Below are 16,510 nucleotides of genomic sequence, written 5' to 3' on the forward strand. Positions count from 1 at the left end.
TCACGCTTCAAAAAAAAAAATATGTGGATTTAGGGCTCAAACTTGTGACCGCCACCTGCCAGAGGCGGTCGCTCTATCAACTAACCAAACCGGGACGACCAGCAGATGGTAGGGTAAAACCATAGTGATTAACGGTAGGAAGCCGGAACGATCCTAGTTCAGTGCATTTAGGATTTCCTACTGGGGTGAATATCTGTAACTGAGCAGCTATTCCCCTTTACACTGGGACTACAGCGGTGGCTTAGTGGTCTGAGCATCCGCCTCGCGTGTGGGAGGTGCGGGCTTCGATGGCCGAGTCGTTTGAGCATCCGCCTCGCATGTGGGAGATGCGGGCTTCGATCTGCACTGCCGACGGGTACCCACCGGTGATACAATGGGTACAAGCTTTCCCCCGGTCTAGTGCTCGGCTTATCTAAGGTGAAATGCTTGGGAAATGGGTCTTGGATCCCACCTTAAGTATAAGAAAAACACATTCTGCCATGGCGCTCTTTGGGTACACGTGCCCTTGCGCCATAAAAAAACCATCATCATCAATTCCTCGTTGCAATCCACTCCAGAGCAACCGTGCAGCTATAAGTAGAAGCTACACAGCATTCTCAGTCAGCCTACTCGCAGCGCAAGAAATTATCCACCTGGACTAAAGCTGCACAAACTTGTGTCCGCCTGTGGTCGAGTGTTGTGGCCTAGCGTTCGAGCCCAAGACCCCAGGTCTAGAGGAAAAAGCATTGTTTTAGGATTTACTTTTGTAAAACTAATTCGAAATAACAACATTTCGGACCGCTGGAACTGCTCGGAGTTTTGGGGCTCTCTGCCTATGGCTCGAACGAGAGACTGTACCAGTGGGCTCGCGTTCGAACTTTAAGAATACTGCAGCTTTCAGTGCGAAAGCAAGCATGCCCTCACCAATCCCGTGAATCTTGTCAACGGATCTCACGGTCTTGAGCCGTTGCCTAGCAAGAGTGACGCCACGTGAAGTTTTTGTCTGTGAAATAAGTAGATAATAAAGAAAATAAATTTTTCTCCGACTGGGATTAAAACGAGCGGCGGCGCCAACAGAGCAGCTTCGCTGGCCTGAGCACCAGAGCACTATCGCAGCAGCCGATCACGCCTCGTGTTAAACTGCAACACACTCTCGCGCTGTGCATTGCACATTGTCGTCTCCATCGACTGCCATGTGCGGCGCGAACAGATCGGATCAGCTTAACCTCGATCAGAGCTCAACCCTGAGTGCAATGCCGTCGTCAGACGTGCCGACGACCCAGCAAAGCAAAACCACGAGCCAGCCAGGATAAGCGCATGCTTTCGCACATCTACTTGGTTTAACTCCGTTAAAACCCTACCATTTTTTTTTGTAGGCGTAAGTTTGCGCTCGAGTGGTTGATAAGTAATTACTGCCGGAATGGAATCCACCGCATTTTGGGTGACTTCCGTATATTTAAAAGCGCAATTTCAAGCGAGAAGCATAGAATAGGTTACTCAAAACGATAATAATCTGTCATTTAAAGACATTTTAGGAAAAACTGATTCTATTCGATACGGCTCTTTCACTGATGGGTAGAAATGAATATCCATTGAAGTAAAGCCTCAAAGTCAGAATATTGCAACTTGACCTAGATGTTGCAGTAAGTGGTGCTAAGAAGATTATAATAGGCTCAAGGTGTTTGTGTGCACGGACTATTCAGAAACTTCATGTCGCTCTATCGCAGAGATGTCTGTTGGAAAAGGGATCCACTTTCATTCACCGGTTACACGTTTCCTTCTTCAGATTTCGCATGGACCGCAGTGGACCTGAATTGACAGAAACAAACGCACTGTTTCATGCTTTCTTGGGAGAAGTTTGTCGAGTCTAGATGGACAGAAAGCCCATTTTCACAAGCACGGCTGCACCAGGCTAGCTGTGGACTAGACAGTACGCATCATACTAAAAGCGTCTGGCATGATACTGAAACCAGGAGAGATTATTCGAGTCAGTTATTGCGCTTTTGTACAACCGAAACCGTTTCCTAGAAAAGAGGGTGCTTTCGTTTTATGCGAACACCCCGCGAAACAACAACAAAAAAAAAACAGCAACGGAATAACAGCAGGAAGTGTTTGGGCATACATGCAAATGTGGTGTCGTGAAGGCGTCGCACAATTGCAAAGTTACCTCCTTTACCTGTAAGCTTGCCGCTAACCGAAGAAATATAGCAATTTAGCCTGGTAAAAATATAATAACGTCGTTTTCAGCACATGAAACACGATTTCCATGCGAACAAAGCGCCGTACCTCTTGGATTAAGAGAATTCAAGGACCATGCGTGAAGGAAAAGAACAGCTTGCGATGTTGTTGAGGAAACGTACAACAGGAGCATTTTTAATTATTTTGCTTTTATTTCAGGGTGCTATGTTGTTAAGATTTAAAATATTCACGCATCAGAGCGGACGGGCTACACTTCCTGCATGTTGTTGCGAGCTAAGCATTGTTGCTGTGGTCGAAACTGTGCGTTGCCACGAGGAAAACAATCCGTGTTGTAAACATGTAAGTTGGGCGTACGTGTTCCTGTTATGATGCACCACAGCTTGGAGTCCCTCCCTTTTCGTCACAGCCTAGTTACGCAACGCTTTTAATTGAGCCACATCTCGAGCACGCGCGAATTTCGTTCTTAAGTGTTCCAGCCCTTCTTATACCAACTCATTCTTCCACTCTGCTGCTTTCATGCGTTATTTTATATCTGAAAAGAAAATTAACCATTCCAGCCAAAACCGCGCACAAAAGCCATTCTTCGGGGCGGATGCGCTTTCCATCTAAATTCCCTAGCGTGGCCTATACGCACTCAATGATTAGGCCGGCCTTTGGGGCCCCCCACCGAAACAATGGAGGCGTGAGCTATGTCCTCCGCTCGTGGACGGACGCTTCCAGCTTTCCGTCTCCGTGTGGTTTGTCTCGAGCGGGGCCCCTCGTGTCGAATGAACGAAAAGAAAGTCTTAGGCGAGAGGGGAGAGAGCGGAGGGGAGTGACACTCGCCTCAATAGGAAGAATGAGACGAGCGGCAAAGGAGGAGGCGAATAGGAGAGGGTGAAACGTTCGTAATGCAATGCTCGATGTGCCCTGGCTTCGGGGCGTATCACCAGAATGAAGAACGACCACATGGAACTCTTAAAAGTGTCGCCGCCCGGGCGCGCCTGGACAGTCGCGTCTGGCAGTGGCAGCAGCTGTAGGGGAGATGGCGTCCACGGCGGAGGCTCTCGGATTCTTTGTGCACTTTGTGCGAGCCTGGGCAGTTCGCGGTATCCTCCTTTTTCTCGCATCATGGTTGTTCAGCGTTGTGCGGCAATGGTGGAGTGTGCGACAAGCACTGAAGCCACTTCCCGGCCCCCCAGACGCCGTGCCTTTCTGGACAATGCTCACACTGTACCGGTCTAGACGTGCAGTGATCACACAGCAGACGGCCGGCACCGGTGAGTAGTAGTGTGCGGGCCATGCCATGTAGTTCCGTCGATCGTCGCCTTTCTTCTCACAATGGCGTGAAAAGAGAAGCGGCGTTCATTTTCTCGCCTTCATGAAACCTTCGTCCTCTTAGTATTATAAAACAAAATCAATGTATGAACTCCGCTTGCGGCACTTCAATGCATCGGCGATCTATAAATCTCGAAAAAAATGTTTTTATATACCAGATCTGCGCATTGTAATGCCTCCAGAATAAGCTCGGCGGTGAGTGGTTTGCCGTTTCGCAGTAGCTACGTGCGCGGTACTGTGATATGTATGCCGACGTACAGATTACTGGCGCGAGAGGGAAGCGTACGGACCCAAAACTCTCCTTTTTTTTTTGTCTCTGTATCTCCATTCATCTGACTACGCCTAATATTGCCAGTAGTGACGGAAGAAAGGCTGGTGCGTGACATGCCGCCGCACTTCTACACATGCGTTAGCATGAAAAGGCTTCGAACCACCAATATGACAATAACCTTGTTCCTACTTGCTATATTTCCCTGTTCGCGCGTATGCTCGATCCAGAAGTAACAAGGAAGAGGCATTTTCGGCGTGCTACATTTCTGCATTTCTTCACAACACAGCTTTTCGCTCTGTCCAGCAGTTATAGGAAAGCACTAACACTGTGCGTCTTTTCTGTGTGCGAAAACACTGCGTCGATCCAACGTGATCCCTATTTAACGTATCCGTATTTGGGTAAATTTGCACACTGACTGACTCTCGTGAAGCGTCCCAGTGGTTGACAAGTAGCAAAGGGTCAAACTCTTACACCTTGCAGACAGCAGTTAGGCTGGATCCATTAGGGCCGATAATCACTCCAGTTCCTCCTTTTCCTCAGAGCGCTTAGCAGCTGTGGTGAAAATTCGGTGATAATTAACCTAAAGTACGCGTATCATGTGGCCATGTTTCACCGAAAAAAGACCCTTTCGCTACGGCCGCACCGTCGGAGCAGTCTCTTGCTCCCGGAGAGTCGAGGAACACTGTTCTTCTCTCGTCTCACGTTCGTCCCGCTCAGTCATTCTGACGTCGACAAGAGCTGACGCTACCAGCACAGCTTTTGGTAAGGCGTCTTCTTTTCGACCGGCATCGCTGCGTGAGATGCGGAATATAGATCAATTCTGTCAGATTCAGACGATTATCCTACCCAAACGTTTTAGAAAACAAAGATTGCTGCGAAATTCCACCCTGTGCGAAATTTGAGCCCGAAGAAGACAGAGGCTTAGCCGAGAAATCCATTTTACGAGGGATTGTGAGCTACCCAACACTGTACTTGCATACATGCTTTAATTAAGTAAATCTCATCGGGATTAAACTGTAAGCTATTTCTGCAGACTCAGATTTCATCTGATACCTGCACTGGTATTTTGACCATTTTTTTACATCGCGTGACTTACTTTCCAGAGTTGGCGTGAAAAGGAAACACTGGTTTACTTCGCCCACTACACCCACCCCTCATGATATACGATTGCGGGGTGTGCGGGCTAGCCCGAGGAAAGGGTGTTAAAAAACTACGGCATCGTGCGGGAAGAAAATCGGGCGATTGTCAGTGGTTGTTTGAGGTAAAAAGATTAAAATTAGATTAGTATTCAAATAATTCATTCGCTCTGTTCTATAATCCAACGTTAATACCGCAGCACTTATAGGAACGGTTTTCCTGGAAAAGCTGAATAATTTGTAAACAAAGCGGCAATGGCGCAATTTTTAACATCGTTTTCTTCGAAGATAAGCGCCACGGACTGCTGTGAGAGAGGGAAAGACCAACGGAAGAACGCACAGGCATACATAGAGAAGGATTTTGGTTGCTTACCCTGCACTGGCGGAATGCAAGAAGCGAAAAAAAGGGCGAGGAAGAAGAAGACAAAGAATACCGTTATTCATTTTCTTCCTGCTCTATCTAATTTGTTTATTTATAGAAAAATTTTAACGATTCATATATATTTTCTCATTTCAATCATTCTACTATTCTACTTAGTTTTTTTTTTCCCGCGCATATTCCTCCTTGGTATTCACCACCGTACCTTGGCCAATCCCCCCGAGTGGGTATGTGCCATTTTCATGTGGAGAAGAAGAAGAAGAAGATTAACGGCAGTGACGTGCGGCACAATGCCGAAACCTCTCGGCCAGGAGCGACTGCGGCTGATCAGAAGGCCCCGCGTCCATCATGGCATGAAAGCTGCACGCCCCGCGCAGCCTCGGCAATGAGCAGTGGCGTTTTTTTTCGAAAAGGCTTCATTTTTTTTTTCGGAAATTTTGGCGAAAAAGGAATCTTTGATCGGCATTCAAAGAATATTCAGGACCAAATTTTCCGAAGTTTTTTTTTCTCAGTTGCCAGGCTTTTTAACCTGCTGCCGTGAAAAAGCGAAATAAGTAGAAATTTTTGGGACCAATTAAAAAAATTTTCATTACAGCACGGAACATCGCTGGCGCTGTGCCGCAGAGAAGGCAAAGTGGCCACAGGCACGCGAATTGCGCTTGTCCTAATAACGTGATCTCGCTGCATTGTGGAGCGCTCGTGCTCCGTTGAAGTTGGTGGTTGTTGGCCGGTCAAGGAAGCCCATCGCTGTTTACCTCCCTGTGGCAACTGTTCGGGGCAAAAACATTACGCGATCCATACCCCAGTCGCTGTCTCAAGCTGAGGCTGCACCTCGGCGCGGCGACAAAGCCGTTAGAGGCATATAAGATGCTCCATCGGCTATTGAAGTCCCTCATGAACGCTATAGGCGGAACGGCAGTTCACTTTCTCTCCTGATGGCAAAACTATACGTTCTTTTTTGCTCCGTTTTCTTCCGATCAATCAGCCTAAAACAGGGCCGTTAGTTCCCTGCAACGCGGAAGGTAACCCCATTGAGAATAAAACCATCAAAATTTATTAGCCTCCTGAGGCCAGTCTGCGAGAAACCGTCGCCACAAACCGACCCAACGAGTGATCTTTTGCCCACTTTAGTAGCCAAGCACTCTCTACTTTCATCTTTGTATCCTCAGAATTATGCATGACAATGCAGAGGTTTCATTTAAGGGTGGCTTGATTATACATATGAAGGGGGAATGCTTCATTGAACGCGCATCAGAAGGCTTTCGCTGCATTCTTCCTGTCACCTTGTTGCAGAAATGAGGAACGATTGTTTTTTTTTTTTTTACTGTGCGGAGCGATGACAATAGTCACTTCAGTTTATTATATGTTTATATGCCCATACTACGTACTGGTGAAATTCAATCAAGTCCTTTGTGTTTTCGGAGCTCTCACATTCCTTTGCAACAAAGGAAGAAGAGCAGCCCATTGTTTGCGCATGATATCCTGCAACATCTCGGGCATCCAAAAGGAAACAATATGGCACAATGCCCGCATCTACTTAAGAAGAGATTAAAAAAGTTAAAGACAGGGATTACAGACAAAAGAGAATTCTTCTCCACGCCGAAGGCATTGTTATATCAAACTAGGTCCATCAGCTCTTCCAAAATTTTGGACAATTCTGCACAACTGTCTAGGAATACGACGCTAGGCATCGCATTCATTGCTAATTTACTACTGACAAGAAACAACATTTCGGTACAGGAGGAAACAGGGAATACCGCCGTTACACCGAAGAAGTAGCACAGACAAGCAAGGGAGGCCAGCAGTCAGGAAATACAATGCGCCTAATCTCATTGCGACAGGCTGAACAATGCACTACACCTCATAGGCTTTGGGTGCCTAATGAGCGCTATTCTTTGCATGTGCCGTGATAATACTGCCCTTTCATTACTGCTACTGCTATGGGTTGCATGGTCCTCTGTAGCCTGGATGAGCTTTGGATAAATAACAGCCCACCACTGCGAAAGAAAATTATGTTGTTCCGTAGGCACTTTTTAGCCCCTCGTCTATTCAGCAAGTAAGAAGAGAGTATGCTCTCCCTCGAATTAATTTACCAAGAGTCATGTCTTCTGTGGGGCGAAGAAGAAAAAGGTTCTCCGCCGAGGCACGAGTTTCTTAACTCTGGTTGTTATAGTAAGCGTCAAGAGTGTGCTGGGGTAATTTAGTTTGTTAGGTGGCAAAGTGCGCGAGTGATTGTGAAAATAAGCGTTTACTCAGCAAGCCAATCAAAAAAATGAATCGGTACACTTGACCTCCTGCCAAATTTTATGTCCCTGTCACACTTATGCAGAGATAGCCACCACCCAGTACATCCTTCTTTTTGGCAGTACTAAACTATCTCCTCAACCAAACATGATATCTGCCCGTGTACTGTGCGATGTCAGGACACGTTAAAGAACCCCAGGTGGTCGAAATTCCCGGAGCCCTCCACTACGGCGTCTCTCATAGCCTTAGTCGCTTTGGGAGGTTAAACCCCATAAACCAACCAAACCAAACCAAACATGATATCTCCCTTTCATCTTTACCGGAGCATGCCAGCTTAGCGGACAGTGTAAACTCCAGCCTTTTGAACTTTTCATATTTGATGCGACATGATCAAAACAGCACGATAACAAAAATGTTATCTGCTACAAATGTACAAATCTAGCCTGGCAGCCTGCTGGCCTTCTCCGGGCTGAATGAGCAAAGTGTCTGGAAATTTCAGCGTTTCAAACGGAACACTCAGGTTCTGCAATTTCGTCTGTGAACGCATCCCGGTTCTTGCGACAGGCGTGAAGCAACTGAGGAGAGGTACTACCTCTTAGTGAACGGGCTAAGCGATTTCACAGTTGCAATTGATAAATATGTAGGAGCAAAATTTACGTTTGCGATCATTTCGACGCACAAGTGGCGTGTGCGCTGCTGCTAGCCACGTCAGGGCCCGACGACTGCCCGCAATAGGTCGTCCGCATGTGCCGGACATATCATGTGAAACAGCCTTGGCCCTGTACGGCCAGACGGGTAGAACCGACGAGAAGCGGTACATGGCGCGTGTCAAGAATACGGGGTCGGCTCCTTAATGGGAAGGCAAAGGGCCTGAGCGAGAGAGAAAATGCGGCGCGAAAGTACGACGCCGGATGGACGATGAATAAAACAACAAGGAAAAGTGGCTCGCTTGATAACCCACGGTCCAAGCAGGTAATAATTTCGCTGGCGAATGCGCCTCGATGACAGACACAATGCTGCCTGAAGTCCCGGCTTGCTCGTCGCCGGAAGAAGGGCATTATGCCCTCAAAGCACGCAGCTAGTACATCTCCTGAGCAGGCCAAACTTTCTCTCTGCTCACCCGTTCTGTCATCCTTACGTCGCACGTATGCTTCAGTAATCGCCCTAAAATTCATTTATGCGCTTCGCATCAAAGACATTCAATTGTCTGCCCAGGTGTAAAACCACTGCAGGTGTTACACAACCATCCTCATTTCAACACTGATATTTCAAGTATGTATGCGTGACGCGTACGGATATTGGCACTTTAAAACGTCCTAATGTACGCCCATAACCGTTTTCTTCATTTGTAATGTGGATACATTGTCCGAGAGGAGAATATTATAGCCAGCAGGATTTTTTAAAACATGTACTTGCGAGAATTATCTTTTCCATCAGTTTGTGGATGCGCCGAGGACACCCATGGAACGCAGCCTTAGTTGTCTAAGTGCAGTACTGCAAAACATTTACATGCTAAATATACCAGGTGTCCAGTCTGAAGGTAACCAAGCTTTTAAAAGGCTGGCGTGTCTTAGCCTGTTGAAACCAACTGAGGGCTGTTGAGAGTCGCGTGGCAAAGTCTGGCGCATTTTTTTTTTCGTTCTCCAAAGTTTAAAACTAATGAGCTAACTTTTGATTTATTGATTCAGGAAAAATGTGTCGATTCAGAAGTTGTATATCATCTTGAAAAACAGCTGACTTGGCGGCGCCAAGGTGTTTATTTTATCAGACACGCCAGATGCTTCAAGAATTCTCAATGAGTAAGGTGACCTGTGAAACATCCCAGAAATGTTCTCGCCTACACTTAATTAAACGCGGCAGGCGAAGTTTAACGTACAGCCATAGCCTTCGCGGTTCTCTGAGCAGCTGAAGTGTTCGCAACCGGTCTGTGTAAAGTATAGCCACATGCGAAGTATGTGAAGTGTGTCAAGGAGGAAATCAATATCGCTTATAATTGAGCAGCTGACCCAGAAGCACGGCAAAACATTCTTAAGTATATCCTTAAAGGACTGAGTCAATGTCTTCTTTCTGTACACAACAACGTTCGCGACACTGTACCTTAAATCACGGAAACTTGGAGAGCACTGCAGTATGTTGCATTAGAGAAATGCGAAAACATTTCCGTTTGAGCGTCAGCAACTTTTTTTTGCAAGTCATCGTCGTCGCATGACACTTATCACGTGACCCCTGGATGAGATCGAAAACTTTTTGCACGTCATTTTGTCACGTGACAGTTGTCACGTGACTCTTCGATGACGTCAGCAATTTTTTTTGCAGCTCGTCGTTTTCTAACATCAGTACACATACCCAACACACTTTATCGTCGTACGCACCACAACGCGCTCACTTCGTGCTTGAACCAACACGCTCGAACCAACGGCCGATTGTGGCATACGACCATGTAAACAACGTGTATTGTGGTGCGATCCCGGCCGCGGCGGTTGAATTTCTTTGGAGGATAAATTCGAGGCCCGTGTCTTGTGCGATGTCAGTGCACCTTAAAGAACCCCAGGTGGTCGAAATTTCCGGAGCCCTCCACTAGGGCGTCTCTCATAGCCTCAGTCGCTTTGGCACGTTAAACCCCATAAACCAAACCAAACCTATGGTGCATTAGCTATATGCTGCTAATTAAGTCTTTCCTTGTGCTTCGTTGCTTATGTGTGTTGATTTGCCACTGCGTGCCCGCATCGCGCGCATAAGGCCTGGGTTCGAACCCCGATGCCATTGAATTTCTTTTTAGAATGGGGTCACGTGAGAGGTGCTACTTCCTGCGGACACATTGTGTGGATAACTTCCGGTGGCGGGTTTTTCTTCGCATGAGACGTATAATGCTTTCGCATTAATAATACAGCTCCTATGATATTCTTTGATTGTTCCGTAATCGAGCGCTGACCAGTCATGGCAGCTATATGGAGTCCAGAAACACATGTACACTGTAAGCATTTTTCGTCCTTGTAGATGAAAAGTTGGTCCTTTTGGAGACGAACTGTGTTGCTACAACCATTAGGCCTTCTCGAGACTAGATGTAGAATGTTTAACCATTAATCCCTTAACGAACAACTGTTTCTCCGAAGTGAGAAACGTAGAGATGCAACCCTACAACCAAAGGGAGCAACAGCCGACAGAAGAAAAGAATTTTCGGGCCCGAAGCTGGAACCGAACCACACTATCCACCAGGCCACCGCTACATTTTGTTGTTCTCCATTGCCTGCGTAACCGTATTCAAAAAACAAAGGCCATATGCAAACGATGACGCATATCAGCTATCAGCTATCGTAGTTGTGATCCTGAAGTGGAGGATCACAACTACGTCTGTGGTTTTAACTTGTAGAAATCCAATTCCGTAGGAATCTATTGCCAAATTATTTTGCTAGTATGCTGTATAACAGCTCACTGGAATATCGCATCCCAGCACTCAAAGAAAACGCGCTCTATATCTCTGATTATTCGCGGAGCGAACGGTTAACTGCTCATGGTACTAATAGTTCTCTTTCATGCTGACAGGTTTCAACCACAACAGTGCCAGTGTTTTAAAGGAAGGTTTGACTTTCTAATCCTTGACCCCCCCTTATAACCGAGTCAATCTTTCTAATACACGGGTTACATATACTATACGTATGTAGCATGGAATTGGGTAAGTATAGCCAAGTCACGATTTATAGCACGTATTTGTTTTATTCGTATTTGTACGTCCAGTATTACCGTACGAACATGGTCCAACGGTGAGGGCGGAAACTGTGTGAGAACCCTCTTATGCTATAGTATGCCTATGGCTTCAAGGGTGCCAGATTCGAGGTCGTCGTTAAACTAGTAAGCATACAAGTGAAAGGAAAAGAGATGCTCGTTATGGCATACATGACGGAAGCCCATAGCCACCGAAACCAAGATGCATAGGGGGTGTATTTTTTTTAATTTGTAGTTTTTCATCAATGGGAGATTTTAAATAAAATCTGAAGAAAAAACAACCACATGCAGCCGGTGGGATCCGAACTCCTGACCACCTAATTCTGCGTCCGGTACTCTATCAACTGAGCTACGGCGACGGCTGTCCAATATGCTGCTTTAGAGGTGGGTATTTATGTGTAGTGTAAGCGAGCCTTAAACAAATTAGTATTAAAGTTAAGAAATCAAAAAAAGACATCCCCTTAGCTCCATGGATTCAGTGGCTGTTGGCTTCCGTCATATATGCCATAATGAGCACCTCTTTATCCTTCATTTTATGCTAAATAGTTTAACGAGGGCCTCGAATCTGGCAGCCCTGATGCCATAGGCATCAAAAGAGGATTCTCCCACAGCTTCCGTCCTCACCGTTGGACCCCGTTCCTACGTGGCACTCGCGGTAGTACAAGACGTACTCCATCCGCTGCTACGGACGAGAATGGCGTTGGTGAACACTCTCCAGGTTCGCTTACACTACACATAAATACCAACCCAAGTAGCAGATTGGACAGCCGTCGCAGTAGCTTGGTTAGTAGAGCACCGGACGAGAAATTCGGAGGTTGTGGGCTCAGATCCCACCAGCGACATGTGATTGTTTTTTCGTGTGCTTTTGCTAAAAATCTCCCATTGATGAAAAACTACCATTCAAAAATTACATCCCCTGTACTCCTTGATTTCGGTGGCTGTTGGCTTCCGTCATCACTGCTATTCTGTTCATCGGGCGCAGACGTCCGCATACTAGGTATAAAGGGGGTTTCACCTAAGACCTCGCACAATTAAAAAAAAAGGATTTTTGAGTTAGTAGAGCGATTTTTTCGGCATCGCATTGTCATCGTCAATGCGGAGAGGTAACACGTGCTCTTTGCCTGTTTTACATACCCACTTGTCCATCTTAGTGCATAACAACGGTATAAACGCCGCTTCCTAAACATCGGAAACGGAGAAGGAGGAAGAGGTATGAAAGAAGGGCATTATGCCCCTTCTTTCATACCTCTTCCTGCCTTTAGGAAGAAACGAAGGGCGGGCTGCCTGGCTTCAAGTGCAGGCGACGACAGCGCCGTTGCTTCTTTTTTTTTCCCAAAACGAGTGTAATATTCTGTCGATACTTCCGCAGCCTTCAAACCTAACAGGTGGTGATCAATTTTGTATTTGGCGGCAGTACATGATTGGTTATTTGATGTCACGTCACCTTGATGACGTAGCAACTCTCCTGAAGAATCACTGAATTTCGTGGTCTGATAAAGCCAGTGTTCTGCTTCGACGACAGCTTAAAAGCTGTCATTAATAATTGAGATTATTTATGGTAGGGAGCAGGCTCGGGGATGGGGACGCACACACATGACTTGCACTTCAAGAAACGTAGCGCCGTCCGCTGACGAGGCGGAGCCAATGACGTCGGGTTGTGTGGATGGGCCTTAAAGTGATACTGAGGACAAGTGCATCAAATTTGGTTTACGCAATAGAGAATACAGCTCGTTCGGTCCAAAAGCCGTCGCCGTGACCTAATATTCACAGGGAGGCCCCAGAAACGGGACGGAAATAATCCAAGAAGTTTGAAATGAAAGAAGAAATTCCCCTGCATTGTGGATTGAACCCACGCCCTCTGCGTGCCAGGTGGGCATGGAGCGCATACGCCACAAGGGTTCTTTTTTCTGAACTGCATTGAAATCAATCCCGCCGAGCTACCAAAGGCTTTACGCACACGGATAATATTCCGCAATGCAGAGGCACATTCTCGTCTCTTCATACACTGCACTCCATCTGCACATCTAAATTGCGGGAGACATAAACATGCGTCAAGAACTGGCAACCATTCTGGCGGCCTACCCTGGGCAGCATAAACCCTCCGCACCAAGGCGCACTGTTCACTTAAGAGATATTTCGATGAACGAGGTGGTTCTGCGCGTCGATCTATCATGCGGCTCTTCCACAGGCTAAAATGTTCAGTCAGCATTAACAGGTCACACGGAATCCTGGAGTCTTTCGGGACAGCAAGAACCTTATACTGTAAGACGAGATCTCAATGTCTTTTTTGACTGCCCGCTGAAGTATACACGCCCCAGAAAAACTCTGCATCACGGCACCGCACAAAGCATTCATCAGACGTTTCTGGTTTGCCGCTCAAGCGTCGGTTCACCGACCATAGCATGCACAAAAGTCCCCTAGAGGCGAGAAGTCAGGCCTTGACGGGTAGAGTCGAAGTGTGGGGTTCAAAAAATAAAGATTTTCCAGCTAATGGAATATATATTCACCGAACTCGCTTCAATACACTGTGATCCATAAAACCAAGGTAAGGCTGCCGACACATGGGCACATGGAATAGGGATTCTATTAGTACTTTTGTCAACTGTTTTCCTGGCTGGTCGAATAAATATTGCAACGAGAAGCGAACAGTCAGGAAATCAAAGATATCAGAAACCGTCTTCAGGAAACCCCACAAAGCTCCGTCACGGCTATGACCAGTCGAAGCAAACAGATGAGGCAGATGACAACTCAGTCGCCTTCTAAGCACCGCTGGCAGAAACGGGTGGCTTGCAGCTTTGAAGAAGAAAAACCGTGGAACCTGCTGGTGAACAAACAAGTGAACAAAGCCAACTCTTCCAGACTCAAGAGAAAGAAACAGATTGTCCGTATACGCATAGGTTCCCATTAACAGCAAAGGTCGCTAATAGTCTGTGCAGCGCTTGTACCTTTGTGGCATACGGTGTCGATCGTCCAAACGTATGCCACAAAGGTTCGTTCGCTGAAGCGTGTTAAAGGGGCACCAAGTGAACTTATTGTGGTGTGCAATTTTAAGGCGGAAGCCTTTAATGTCTCATCGTTGTAAGCAGAAGTTGTCGTCAGAAAATGTCACGCTTTTCAGTTGGTCAAAACGGTTGTGACGTCACAGTGCGCGAATTTCAAACGGGGCCAATTGTACTTTGGCTACTAACCATGCAACCAATCAAAGGGATCGTATAGTGATGCTCCAAGTTAGTTTGAGTTTAGTTAATTGCTTACTTAACCAATTAGTCCAATTAACCTTTCTAGTCAGACCAGATAAATAAACAAAACCGAGTAAGAAATTGGCCGAGCTTCGGATTCGAACCCCGGTCTCCGGAGTGCAAGTCGAGCACGCTACCTCTCCGCCATGCCAGCTTGATGGTTTGGTGCGAACAAAGGTGCCTCTAGTGAATACGGTGTCTTCGTTCACTCCCATCTTCCTCCCTTCCCGTTACGGCGAGGTTTAGGTGTCCACCGAGATATGAGAGACAGATACATTTCCTTTCCTCAAAAACCAATTTACCGACGAGCAAGGCGTATTTGTCCGCGTTTCAGATTGGTCCAAATTGTCGTGACGTCACCACGCGCGAATTTTGACGGGTGTCCACCGAAATATGTGCGACAGTTACTGCGCAACTTCCTTCCCTGAAATACAATTTTGGACTAGTGTCTACTAAGATATGTGATGCAGTTAATGCGTAATTTCCTTTCCTCAAATACAATTTTCATTTTCTTCACTACGGCCCCTCTTTCTTCTTTCACTCACACTTCCTCCCTTCCTGTACCGTGCGGCTGAGGTGTCCACCGAGAGGACAGAGAATTACAGCCCCATTTCCTTTCCTTAAAAAGCGTTGCGTTCAAAGGGCAACGCATCGTGCCGAACGGGTGGTGGCGTTCCGTGGACTCCCTGGCAGCGCTACAACACGCTCTCGCGTTCCACTCCTAAAGGCGAAGCTTAAGCCTCATTAATTGACAGTTAATTAATGCACCAACAAAAAGTGAAGTGAACAAGCGCGTAGCAGAATGCAGCACTCAGGCTTTTGCCTTTCACCACTTTAGCCGCTAAAGTTCCTCGTAAATTTTGATTGGTGAATGGTAATCGGTGACTTGGTCTGTAATTGTGATTGTAATCGATGAACGTGATCGGTATTGTCAGTGCGGATGGGTAATTTGGTTTTGTTTATCGGGTTTTAACGTCCCAAAGCGACTAAGGCTATGAGGGACGCCGTAGTCGACAGCGCCGGAAATGTCTACCACCTGGGGTTCTTTAACGTGCACTGACATCGCACAGTACACGGGCCTCTAGAATTCGCCTTCATAGAAATTCGACCGCCGCGGCCGGGATCGAACCCCCGTCTTTCTGGTCAGCAGCCGAGCGCCGCAACCATTGAGCCACCGCGGCAGGGCGAAATGGTAATTGGTGAGAAATGAAAAAGAAAATTATTAAAATAGAAAATAAACAAAAGGCTCTATCGCGTGCAATCTTAAGGCGAAGCTTAAGTGTCCGCCATTTTTTTTTTTGTAAAATACGGCGTTTCGGCAATCCGGGGCTTCGTTGGGGCTTGTCCGGGGCTAAAAAGGCGCATTTATTGCTCAAAGAGATTGGAAGTTGAAAAACTTTTTCCGCCAGTCTGATTCGAACTCGGGACTTTCTGATGACAAAATAAGCGCAAATTGACGCAAAAGGGGACTCCGTGACTGCTGGCAGTCAGCGGTTCAGCCTAGTAGTAGCCGAAATGAAAACTATCGCCGACCGGAAGTTCAAAGCGTCACTTCGTTAACGTTTGCACCAGCGCAACGATGGATCCCGTTCCCGATCCCGACAGTGAAGTTCTCGCAAAGAACTGCGGCCTGCACTTCAGCGACCTTAACTCCACACAGCGTGCGATGCTGTTAAGGGCTGAGGCGGCGGGTCTGGCAAGGCAGTGCGAGCGCCGAGCATTCGATAGCAAGCCAAGCTGTTGGTGCGGCAGCTGTCACCGCCGAGCCACCCTCACCAAAAGACAAGTAGATAGTGGTACGTACGGGCATATTTAGATTCCGTACTAATATTCCTCATAGCGCAGGTTATGCAGTTTAGCGTCTTGGTGCGTTGACGAAGCAAACACACCGAGCGGTGCGTTTGCTAATGTGTAGGTCCGTGCAACATTAGATAGCCACAGGTGTTTTCCTCGTCGCAGGTTCCTCCCACGGCATGAACTTCGGCAGAGGAGCACTTCGAGCGGCATTTGGAGTTCCTCTGTT

The 16,510-nt window shown here is 46.9% G+C and overlaps 1 protein-coding gene across 1 annotated transcript in view; it reads left to right on the top strand.

Moving 5' to 3' along the window:
• Positions 1 to 3,174: 3,174 nt before the first annotated feature.
• LOC149355091 (cytochrome P450 4C1-like) overlaps positions 3,175 to 16,510 on the top strand; it is an 83,461-nt gene continuing 70,125 nt past the window's right edge. The window contains exon 1 of the mRNA XM_089577590.1: positions 3,175 to 3,437. Coding sequence (XP_089433716.1) covers positions 3,203 to 3,437 — 235 coding nt within the window. The 5' untranslated portion in view covers positions 3,175 to 3,202. The remainder of the gene's footprint in view (positions 3,438 to 16,510) is intronic.

The sequence above is a fragment of the Amblyomma mixtum genome, chromosome 3, assembly GCF_055824585.1.
Source record: "Amblyomma mixtum isolate Tamu chromosome 3, ASM5582458v1, whole genome shotgun sequence".
NCBI lineage: Eukaryota > Metazoa > Arthropoda > Arachnida > Ixodida > Ixodidae > Amblyomma > Amblyomma mixtum.